This window comes from Martes martes (genome assembly GCF_963455335.1).
Source record: "Martes martes genome assembly, chromosome: 2".
In the NCBI taxonomy this organism is placed as follows: Eukaryota; Metazoa; Chordata; class Mammalia; order Carnivora; family Mustelidae; genus Martes; species Martes martes.
The window spans coordinates 3826573-3839303 of NC_137889.1; the positions used below are offsets into that span (position 1 = coordinate 3826573).

Below are 12731 nucleotides of genomic sequence, written 5' to 3' on the forward strand. Positions count from 1 at the left end.
CTGTAGCCTCCACTGACGAGTAAGTGAAAGATGAGAGCTCTGCTGAAGAGCGGTCCCAAGGCCATGTCAGGATAGTCCGCTTATAATTATGATAAACGCCGAATGTCACCCCAGAACGTTCTGTCTGTGCTGACTGTCTATCGATGCAGCACGAGTGTGAACGTGCCTCTCAGTTGGTTCTTGTCCCCTGTGGTAGTAACCTGTTCAAGGCTTTAGGATACAACCTAAGGTCCCGACATAGAGAAAAGGTAATTCTGCAAAACAGCACTGAGTCCAGACCCACGTCGTCCTATTACAGGGGTTGCAGTGCACTGAGGAGGAAATGCAATTTGGAGTCAGAGGGCTTGAGCTCTGCCCTCAGCTCCTTCATCCATCAAAGCTAGAGAATACTAACAAGTACCCCCAGGACTTTTCTGCCAAGCCACAAGGACAATACAAATCATCATATGGATACAGTTATGAATGCAACTCTAACAACAGCCACTGAGAGAAAGAACATGTTGAGTCAAGGGGCCACCCCATTTGTTGGACCAGAAGGAACACAGACTGGGTCCAAGTTCCCACCAAGAACTTTCCCAAGGACTGCTGATTATTTATTTATTTAATTATTTGTCCCCAGTTTGTCCACAGATCACCAATCTTGGTGCCCTCGCAAATACCTAGATATATTTCAGAGAGTTAGAAAATGCTTTCTAGCCTGAATCCACACACCAAAAGATGGGCCAATCTCCCGGCCGCCATGCCAATTCTCACTCTGACAACGATTTGGAATTGTTGCTCTCAGGCTCCACAGGAATCAGTGGCCCCATCTGACATTTCAGACAGAATTCAATTTTAGTTCACCTCTGACCCCATCCACATACACTTTTCTGAGTCTGATATTGAAGTGGCTGGGACAAGTAGCAGGGGAACACACAGAGACAGACGAGAGAGTGTGAGAGAAATCAGTAGGGATAAGCAAAGCAGAAATGAGCAACGAGTCATAACATCCTCCAGTTCCTGCTGCCATCTTTTATGAAAACAAATGAAATGAACATTTTTGCCTCTCAGTCACAATGAGTTTGCATGAGCGAGAAGCCCTTTTGGAGAGTTGTGTCTCCTTCTGATTTCACATGCCCTATTTTTGTTTCAGACCTTGGTATGGACATCTGCACCTTCACATTTCCTCTCTTACATAAACGAAGTCTGTTTGGCAACAGCCGTCCCAACCATGAGTTCTGCAATCATTGTCAAAGAAGCCTCACTTTTCTCCTCTCTTTCCTGGCCTCACATCTTAGCAGCAGGATGGGTGGTCCATGCCCACGATCTCTAGAATCTCTCATAAATAAGACCTCTTCCACTAATCAAATAGTTTCTGAGAATCACTCACCATATATTTTATATTGCAATGAATTTCTGAAAGCCAAAGCGATGCAATTTAAAATTTTTAAATCACTGAATCTCTTATAATGATGGATGGAGAATATGGAATTAATAGATATTTAACAAATGAACTCAAAAGTTGATTTAATAGTCCCCCTATGTCATATAAGCCATTATGTGATCTGTCCAAGGTCACAAGGCAGAACTTGACAGAGCTTAGGGGAGAACCCAGGAAATCCAGCTTTAGGTTCACAACTTGTTTCCACTAAGCCTGATGTTACACAAAGTAAGTCCCATACGATCAACACATTCTTGACTGGTTAAAACTGTGTAACACAAAATAAACAAACAGGTAACTTGTTCAGCTTTAGAGTATCGTTTCAGATGAATCAAATGTAAACAAAGCTCAGAAAGGCTGTGACTATGTTTCTCTTGAAGGAACGTCTAATATAATCACCGCATAACTAAAGTACGGAAAATGTTTTATCTATTAATATGAACCTCTGCTTTGGGTCTTAAGCCTCAGAAAGTAAATTTCCATTTCAATAACTGGTTTAAAACAGAGGGTCTAACTTTATAACATGTTTCATGGTTGATTGTTTTTCATACTTTAGCCTTTATCCTGAAAAGCAAACTTAGACCCACCAAAATATTCACGATCACTTATTTCATATTCTCCTCTACCAAGGCATGTATGGCCAACATCTCCTCTGAATTACACCCTAGTTGAAGTACCCATATATTCAAGTTAGCTCACCACTCAAGATCCGAAGTAGAGAATTCGTAGAGTTTTTAAAATACTAAGGAATGAAATAATTAAAGCCAATTCAATTCACAACAAACAACTGAATTTGAGACATAAAGTCTTCAAACATCTATTCTCTGAATTTCCCCTCTCCCACTGCACTTACGGACACAATTAATGCTGTTCTTGTAACTCAGACCTGGACCTAAATCCGCTGTAATTGATTAGACTCACTTTTCTTCGGTCTCCACTAGCACACATGCCAGAGAAGTGATCCCCAGTCGACTAATTGTATATCTCTGCTGGATCAGTATTTATGGTTTGCCTCTGACCCTCCCAGGTGCAGCGTCGTCAGGAAGGAAAATCAATATGCTCCCCTCTGTCTGCAGCAGAGCAGACACACGACTGGTAACATGACATTTCCAAATGGCCATCGTCTAAAAATAGCTGCTTACATTGACTCAGCTCCAGAACAAATCCAAAAAACCCGACTTAGCTGACTTAGTTACCATCTCTGGGTTGCTTTGCAAGAGTCCCAAACGAGGGCATGTTAAGTACCCATGCCCGTGTGCAGATAACTTCTCCAGCTCCAAAGACCAGCCCAAAGACATCTTGGACACTTTGAGATCAGTTACAATGTAGATGACCTTGTTAGTGGTCCAAATAGCAAAGCAAGAAAAGAACCACTTACGTTTGCCAACGAATGTCCAAAGAAAGCCATCTTATAAAGCCTGTTGTCGGATCTGGGGGAAAGACATTTCTTCCCCAGAACTTACCATATGGATGGTGCTTCTGTTCCACTGATCTCTAAGAAGTCGTACCCTTCCTCTAGTTGAAAGTCGGTGAAGACTAAGGCGATGGTGTCCCCTGGCTCCGCCAGGATGGTCCAGGTGCAGTCGGCATTGTTCCCATATTCCGAGGGGAAGTGGGGGCTGGAGATGGTGCTGCTGGTTCCCCGCAGGGTCCCTCCACAAGCTCCCTCAGCTGGCAGGGGAAGAAAAAGATAGGAAATCAGGTCTCCGGACAACCTCATACACAAGTACGTCTACATAGTAGCCCTCTTGATCAGTTACCAATGTTTTCTGAACTCAAAATTGATACTCTTACTATGACAAGGGTTTCTTCTGATTCATTAATTTAGCTTTATGGGAAAACTTTAAAAAATCTAAACAATTACACTGCATTAATAACTGAATTCTCACTACAGAGAGAATGAAATCATGGCTTTTCTAATATCTGGACCGTGTATTGCCATACACCTGACATTCGCAGACAGTTTAACAAAATTTTCAAAGATTTCCTCTGACTCATAGAGATGGAGATAAATCAGAAACATCTTGAGATTTTAAAGTATGGAGATAGGGGCGCCTGGGTGGCTCAGTGTTTAAAGCCTCTGCCTTTGGCTCAGGTCGTGATCTCAGGGTCCTGGGATCGGGCCCCACATTGGGCTCTCTGCTCAGCAGGGAGCCTGCTTCCTCCTCTCTCCCTGCCTGCCTCTCTGCCTACTTGTGATCTCTGTCTCTCAAATAAATAAAATCTTTAAAAAAATAAATATAAGTATGGAGATAATTCGGAAACATTTTCAGATTTAAATGCATGCAACCATCTTTTATTAATTCACTAATATGTGGCTTTGAAAATACAATGCTCTTAAAAGTAGTCATCACTCTTATTTTTCCCTATAGAGTTTGGAATGTATATTTTGTTTTGAATTTCAGATAAATTCTTGACTAATATGATAACAGAGACGTATCAATTCATAAAAACCTTCTGAGTAGGAAATAGTTTCATAAAAAACTTGAAGTCGCATAACTTGGAAAGTGGCAAGTAAAAGATCAGGGACAACAAAACGCATTTAAGATATAAATAAGTATTGAAATGTTTGTTGAAGGAGAAAAAGGTCTTGCAAAGTTTTCCATAGAGTAAAATGTACATGTTATTGAATTTATATCCTCTATTACAAAATGCTACGTACATAGGAAACTGTAACACAGGGTAAATAAGTATTTGTAAAATACTTATTTTAAAACCTGTCCATGGGTATCCTTCTTTCTTCCCTCGCCTCCTTCCTTTTTTCCCCATCAGATAATTTCTACCCTCAGAGCATATTTAACATTTATGGGTGTTGGTGCTGCAGTAGGAGTGATGTATGAAGTCAGCACACCAGGTTGAGGGAATTTGCCTTTAGTAGCTTGTGTGACCGGACAAGATCAAGGGGAACAGATATTTAATTTGCTATTAGTAAAACAACTGAGTATGCAAACATATTATTCGCTTACCTATACTGACATCTCTAAAGTCATATAGTGATATAGCTTTTCATATATGAGCATATCATAGATACACATACGGTCATTAATACACACAGTGCAATTCTATTTGATACATTGGCTTTATTTCTCTAATTGTATCATATGCTGCAAAGTCACCTCAATAGAATGCAAAAGAGTCATAGCACTCCTATTAGAAAGATAAAACATCATAAACGAGTGGACTTAAAAGTTATCAAATCCAGCACTGTGACTGACTGATGGAATGAAAGGCATGAATTTACCCATGACCGCCGAGATGGCATAAATGCTTTGTAATTCAACTCGGTGGTGAACAGCCCCCCTTCCAAAACTCTTATCAAATGATACTGGGTTTTTGAAATGGTATCCTAAGCTCTGAAGCACTGTTTATGATTTAAAAGACTTTCAGGGCTGCCTGGGTGGCTCAGTCCTTAAGCATCTGCCTTCAGCTCAGGTCATGATCCCAGGGTCCTGGGATCGAGCCCCGCATCGGGCTCCTGGCTCAGCGGGGAGCCTGCATTTCCATCTCCCTCTGCCTGCTGTTCCCCCTGCTTGTGTGCTCCTGCTCTTGCTTTCTCTGTCAGATGAATACATTTTAAAAATTCTTAAAAAAAAAAGACTTTCAAAGCGGTGTATTTATACATATAACCTAATAGAAATACAGAAGGGGAGTGATAGAAAGAAGCGTGCTGGTGTCTTCTGGGAAGGTACGTTGGCAACGTTCCCCAGACAGAGGTGATACTGCACCCGTCCAACCAGAGCGCGTGCAGGCAGCACCAACCAGCAGCCGTGGGTATCTGCGGTCGCTTTACAGCCCAGCTCTGGAGCGGCGCTCTAACTCCCTCCCTCTAGTTGTTTGCCTGCTGGAAAGTCTGATGACCCGTGCAAAGGGCCTACGAAGCTAGGGTGATACGGTTGTGCCAGGGACTCCAGGAAGTGGGTATTTATGAGCTGCCATGCGGATATTTTAATGTTGCAACGGCTGATGGAGCTGTGTTGGTGCCTCCCAGTGGAGATGAGCCCAGTCACAGGACCTTCCCGCTCAGGGGCGCCTCCCTCTCCGGTGTACCATGAGTGTGGTGGAGGGGAGAACCTCCGTGGTCTCATTCTTGATGCAATGAGCCTCAAAGCTTAGACAGGGATATGTAGACATTCCTAGCACCCGAGGTGATGGCTGGGGCACAACACGGAGGACCAGACTGCCAGGAGCTGGGAGTGAGGGCCGCACCCGCTCCTAAGTAATAAGAACTTAGTACTTCTCTAACTCCAGAGGAGACGGGAGGGTCCGTTACGGGAGTGAACAAGCCCTACAATTGTATGGCGACTTTGCCGGAAATAGGAGTAGATGATACAAGGAAGACAAAGGATAGAGCATGGAAATAAAGAGAAAAAAAAATAAAAGGAACCAGCAGAGATTAAAACATATATATTTGTCCTAAACCTGCAGTCACCATTGTGTTTTCTCTGATAGACATTTTAATGCCCACAGGATATTTTAAAATGTATGACGGTTAAAATGACATCAGCCTCAACACACGTAGGATGTTAGGATTTCTTCATGCAGCATTTCACATGAACGGTTACAAAATTCTGTTGAGATAATCTGATTGAGATCTTGGCGAATTCGGAATTAAGCCCATGAAACAAAAAATACTTCCTGCCACTCACTGACTAAAAACTTAAACCACAGAAAGCTCTCTTTAGTACAGAGGATGGTAGAAACCTATTTGTGTATGTTTATCTGTGTATGGAGGAATATTTAAAAGCAATTGCAATGGTGCCTCAAATGTTTCTCCAATAGAATATTTTAGCTCTTTATTTTCTTTCCTCTTTTTGTAACAATTTTTTTCTAAACTGTAACATTTTACTCATCTGTACACATAAAAGCATTTAAGGAAGAGTAACATAACTAACATAGGAGATGGGAAATTTTTTTTTAAAGAAATAGCTTTATTATTAGATTTATAAAAATCTATCAGTAGAATGATTGTACAGATAAAACAACTGAGTAACCATCTTCCAAAGCATATTTGGCCTTAGACAATTTATTTAATTTTAATTCATTAATTTTGGAAATCATATTAATTGCGAACTTCCAGTACAGCTGCAAGAGATATTAAATTGCCTCCTTCTAAAATATCACTTAATGATAAAGGCTTTGTTAAGTAGAAATGGGAGCCTCTCTCTTAACGCAGGTTGTTATGAGGACCCAAATACATAGGAGGATTCAGGATATGATAAAATGATCATCATCAGTGGTGGAAGAAAAGTATATTAATGAAGTGACTAGGAAAAGAAAAATTTGAAAAATCATTTAGAAACAGCCTCATAGAAAATACATAGAAAAATAAAAATGTTTGGAGTATAAAATAACAGGTAAAAGAGCAGAATACACTGTATTATCAAATAATGTATTAACTAAACAGAAATTATGCTGTTAAAACAAAAGAAACATTACCATAAATGAACCTACCTATATAAATAAATTCTTGTCAAAATAAATCTAAAAAATAAAATTCAAAATAAAAAACAAGACGATGAAAAATATTTACAACATAGCAAAGGGTGTCATTTATACTTATTCGACTCACATTTTTAAGAACAACTGATGAAAAAAAGATTGTAAATGGCAATTTAAGTAAGAATGAATGTCGGGAAGAAATTCTAAGGCAAAGTTTAACCTCTTGTTATCAGACACTAAAATTAAAACAATGGTGCAATACTTAGTTTTAAAATATATTTTTTAAAAAAGGAAAATATCTAAGGGTAAAACTGACATCCTCCTTTGCTCCTGTATATGGGTAAGTACACTGACGTGAAACTGTCAAGCAATGTGATGATATACCTGAGGGACAACGCACAGGCTGTCCGCATCTCCGGCACGTTACTCAACTTGGGGTCTTACACATATTGAATAGGCTTTAGGTGCCCTCTTCATTTTCTGTATTAAGTCCTTTCCTTTATCCGGAGCATTTATTGAATCTTTTTAATATGTATGAGAAAAATTATCGTTGCTATTCTTATCTCACGTTTGTCAAAAGAAAGATTCTGGTTGTTTGTGAAAAACGCACAGCTGGAAAATGTTAACAAAGTCATGAAGTATCAGTAAGACCAACTGCGTAGCATTAAAATTAATCAGTATAAACATTATTGCAAATCATTACGAGTACAAGTTCTGCTTTACATCAAAGCAAAACAAATTGGCCAGTATTGAGGTGTCTGTGCATCAACACTTTAGCGGCACTTTCCAGGGACGCCAGGGTGGCTCAGTCAGTCACGCAATCCTTCTTGGTTTCCACTCAGGTCATGATCTCAGGGTCATGACATCAGCTGGAGTCAGGCTCTGTGCTCAGCGGGGTCGGGGGTTTCTGCTTAGGATTCTCTCTTTCCTTCTCCCTTTGCCCCGCTGCCCACTCGTGCACTCATGCTCTAAATGAATCTTTACAAAAATAAAAATAATCACTTCCCGGCCTCCCTTCCCATTACCTGCCCCTGCTTCCTGAATCACCTCCCAATTAAACTGGTTGCTCCTGAGTCTGGACCCCAGAGTCTGCGCTCATGGGACATAGGCCAAAAAAGACTAGGTGTGATGGTGAATTTTACGTTCGACTTGTTTGGGCCACAGGAGCCCAGATACTCAGCTGGGCGTGGCTCTAGGGAGATGTGTAGGAGAGCTTTCAGAAGACTTCACCATTTGAATTTGCAGATGTAGTAAAGCAGATGGGTCTATACAGTGTGGGTGGGCCTCACCCCACCCCTTAAAGGTCTGAAGCACAAAAGGCTGAGGAAGGGAGACGAGGCGCTCTGCCAGCACGTCCAGGAGCTGACACGTCCACGTCTGCCTTCTGGCTTGGATTCTGGCTGGAACTCACCACCACTGGGCTCTCCTGCAACTACCACCACTAGACACAGTCTCCGCAGTGGCATCGGCACATTCCTCACAATAAATCTCTTTCTGTTCCTCAAAGTCTCAAACTAAATCTCAAGAGCATGTACCATATTATATTTACTTTTGCTTCCTACTATCTATTACTAAAAAGCGCCCCAAACTTATATGAAAGGAAATTGGACTTTCCTAGAGAAACTGCTATTGTCTTCATGAAGCCTGGGGGTGAGGCGGTCATTTATCTGTGATCTTCCCATTGTGCTAAGACAGTGAGTCACCCCAGCCTGTCTTCCAGCCTCAGGACAGACTCTACTGTAGCTCAGTACCTGCCTGTTGACTCCGTTTTGTTGTGATTTGTAACGGGAGCGGCAGCCTGGTTGGTCCAGAGTTTCAGAGACATTCTCTCCATTGAACGGCTCCAAGAAACAGGCAGAGACACGGCATCATACATCCCTGTCCCGGTGTTTAATGACACGACCAGTTTCCGAGGGAAACATCTGAAAATCGGAGATATCCACCACTACAGGAATATTTACTCATAATGCCTCTCCAGGCATTCCCTCAGGAAGTATACGGGAATGAAGACTGCTTTTGGAGGAGACGCCTGTATTGGATTATGAGAGCTATCTCCTATGAAAGCCATCGCCATTTTAAATTATCATTAAGAGAGAACACTGTCATGGCTTCTCAACCTCGCCCCTGTGGATATGCTGAGCCACATAATTCTTTGTTCAGAGACGATGTCCCGCGCATTGTGGCACACCTGTAAGCATCCTAGTCTCTGCCCTTTAAGTGCCAGAAACATCCCCAGTTGTACTGACGAAAACTGTCTGCAGACATTGCCAAATGTTCTTTGGGGGACAAAATCATCCCTCACTGAGAACCATTTACTTAGATGAATGTCATTAGTGCTTTTTTCAGGTCTTTTCAGTGGTACTGTATAGAACAGGAAAAATTAAATAGGACAAATTAAAGTCATTAAAATGCTATGTAGTATTCTTTCCTTGAGTCAAAATTAAAAATCAATCAGTACGTGGCTTACTTGAATGCATTAAAATACAGGGGAGACATACAAGGCATTCGCCCTTAAATAGTCTGCTTATATATAATAATCTGAAAGAATGAGTGTGGGTGCAGTAGTATTTGAAAATGGTCTCATTTTGATACATATCACATAGATTTTTCTCACATAAATTTTTCTCACAAAGAATAACCTAAGTATGTGAACTTAATTAGGAATGATTCTCTAAACTAAAATATTTTATCTCTAGGAAAACCAAAATAATCAATAACAGTATAGTAGATTTATTGTCCTTGTTTTAATGTATCTTTAACCTTAGGATTAGTATTTTGATGGACAGTATGTGTGTGACATATGTACCTTACTGCTTTTATATGACAAATTATATTTTTCAAATATGTATGTCCGTAATTTCCAGTGCGTTTTCACAAGGCAGGCTTCACCCACCACAGAAAAACCAGTAACAATACAAAAAATAGTAATTAAACGTTAATATTTTATCTCTAATGATTCATAAATAAAATACTAAATACAAGTGCCTTGTCCAAAAATTATAAGCAGGACTCTCAAAATGAGAGATCACTAGTCAGATATAGAAAAAACTTACAGCCACAGACTTTGGGAATCATCTCTTATCACCATGTACACACTTACGCATATGGACACACACACACACTCACAGGCACACACACGCAACGGTACTCGGAATCAACCCCTCTTCTTGCCGTCATCCTTTCTCAGTCATCTGTTCCACCCAACGCAGCCAGACGGATTCTTTTAAAACTTAACTTTCATCTTAACATTATCTGCTCAAAACCATCACACTCCTATGACCAATCAGAATCAAATCAACGTGGTATGTGATCCGACCCCCCCCCCCCCCGACCCCATGCCAGTTCCCGGTGCCCACCCCACCTGCCCGCTGCCCCTCTGTCCCTTACCTTTGCTTCACTCTGTTCTAACCAGGCTGCCTCCTGGGGCAGAGCCATGTTTCTAACCCGGAGCCTTTGCTCCCCTTGCCCCTGCCTGAGACAGGTGTCCCCTCCTGAGCCCCGTTCTCCGACCCCCGAAGGTAAACCAGCACCCACTTTTGGTCACTCCCTGTCTCCTCTCCCTGCTCTGGTTTACTTCTTAGCACTTGGCTAAGTGCAAAGCCTTGGCCCGTAAGCTTTATGGGCTTATCTTTGGTCTGGCGTCCCTGCTTCTAGAAGGCGGCCTGAAACTCCTGCGCTCTCTCCACGCCCTGTCACCGAGCGAGGATGCCAGCACTCTCCGAGCGGCGGCAGTTACAAGGCGCAGAAATCCAGTTACTGGAGGGGACCCCAACAAACTGTATTTCTGGGGCTACGTGTGGCATCCAGAGACTCCATTTCTAGAACTAGCAGTAGAAAGCGGGCTTAGTTAGAGAAACGGGGGGGCTTTTTCAAGTATAAAGTTTGAGCAACTGTCTCAAAAACCTCAAGAAGCCGGCCTCCACGCGGAGGCATTTCAGACAAAAATTAATTGCCGAGAAAGTTTTATCACTGCAGTAATTCACGTGGGGTTTGGTCGGCACGTTTGCTCGGCTTTGTTTGTTTTCAGCGCGTAGCTAAATCGCAAGACCAGGAATGCTCCTTTTATACTCAGCAGAGCAGCAGGGACATTTCAAGACGAATTTATCTCAAGAAGAGATAAAGTCAAGGCAGGCAGAGAGAGCAAATAAATCAAAGCAAAACATTGAGGAGACTGGGCGCAAGCTCCTGGCACCCGGAGAAATTATGCCAAGTCCCACGGCGAGCCACCTGGTGGAAATGCTGAAATCACCCACACAAAGGAAAATGTATTAAAACAGGTAAGTAACTGTTAAACTAAATTATTCTAGTCGACATCTAAATAATATAGTGATACTAGTATAATGTAAGCTCCATGGATATTAATATGAATAACGTACATCAAAATTTTATTTTAATATTAATTTTGCTGTACCAGAGGGATTCATTTGGAAGCTGATAACTGGGAAATTTGATATAGTGAATGGTATTTATATTCCCATGGTCTCCCACCTCTCTTTCTTTCTTTCTTTTTAGTCTGTTGAATGGACTAAAATGTCCATGAAATGTCCATGAAAATGAAGGCCGATTCTAAAGTGCCAGGTACATGCCTGACTGCAAAAAGGGGCACACTACGAATACTGTTTTCAAGGAAATGACGAGTATGAACGCTGAGTCACTTCATTAGTTTACAAATTGTGCTCTTAGGACGTCCATGTAAAGATTACAAGCAGCAAAACAGAGTCCGGCAAAGTGGGCTTTGACTCCCACGACAAATTTCAATCAGAGTAATTATTTCTTTAAATCACTTTCCTATATTGAGGGTTCACAAAAATGTTTCATTTGAAAAGAAGCTTCTACAGCTCAAAGGAGTCTGAATGCCATCAACTTAATCCAAGAAGAAGATAAGGTTTTTAATAAAAGATGTGTTTGAATCTAGTGATTTCTGGAAGTGGCGAAAATAATTCTGACTGTAAGCAGAAATCAGAGTGCACTCTTTCTTTCCCCTGAGGAATTTCCAAACTTCCATAAAGTTTCATTCTAAACTCTAAAATTATTATATGCCTTGCCTGGGTATAAATGTTGCTAGGAATATATCTTAAGGGCATAATTCAAAATACAGAATAAAACATTATTTAGAGACATACCTTACCATATTTATCATAGAGAAAAATAGAAACCACCTGAAAGTGTAACAACGGATACATCATTAACGTACGCTGCATCCAAACCACAGGATCGTGGATGATTTTACCAAACATTTGTGCGACGGCTGAAGTAAATTCCTGAGCGACAAAGGGCAAAACGCAGGGTATACAACTGGATGGGCAGTCTCTGGTCATTTTTAAAACTGTATGGACAATTATCCAGGAGAGGGAAAAAAGGAATACACACATAAACGCACACCTAGGGTTCAGTTTCTAATATTAGGAGATATCCTCTAGTGTCCTCTGCCTAAGGCTGTGTAAATACCGGTGCCAGTCAAGACCCTGGAGTCAGGAGGTCTGGGTCTGAACGGAGTTCTCCCACTGGCTTTTGTGTGACAAGCTCTTCCCTTCTCTGTGCCTCGGTTTATGTACCTGTAAACAGAGAGGATAATGCTCTCTCTCCACGGAGACTCACTGAGTCACAGTGCTGACGTGAGGGTTAAATGCATTATGAGCTGTAAAGTGCTAGAACAATGCAGGCAAATACTGTCTGCCCCATAAAAATAGCAATTATGATATCCTCCCACTTGGCAGACAGCCATCAGTCAACCACTGTTCATTAAATTATTTTTGAGCATTTTCTCGTAAGTTTTAAAAGATATGCTGCTTTGGGTAAGACTGTACTTCCCAAGTCCACGTGCCGCTTCCCCCAGGAGGAAGGGGTGGTCCAGAGGGACAGAGAGTCACAA

At 41.4% G+C, this 12731-nt stretch overlaps 1 protein-coding gene across 1 annotated transcript in view; it reads right to left on the reverse strand.

Moving 5' to 3' along the window:
- CSMD1 (CUB and Sushi multiple domains 1) overlaps positions 1-12731 on the reverse strand; it is a gene marked incomplete at both ends in the record, with an annotated part of 1981616 nt that overhangs the window by 1001351 nt on the left and 967534 nt on the right. Inside the window, one exon of the mRNA XM_080796866.1 lies at positions 2884-3091. Within this exon, the coding sequence (XP_080652992.1) occupies positions 2884-3091 (208 nt within the window). The remainder of the gene's footprint in view (positions 1-2883; positions 3092-12731) is intronic.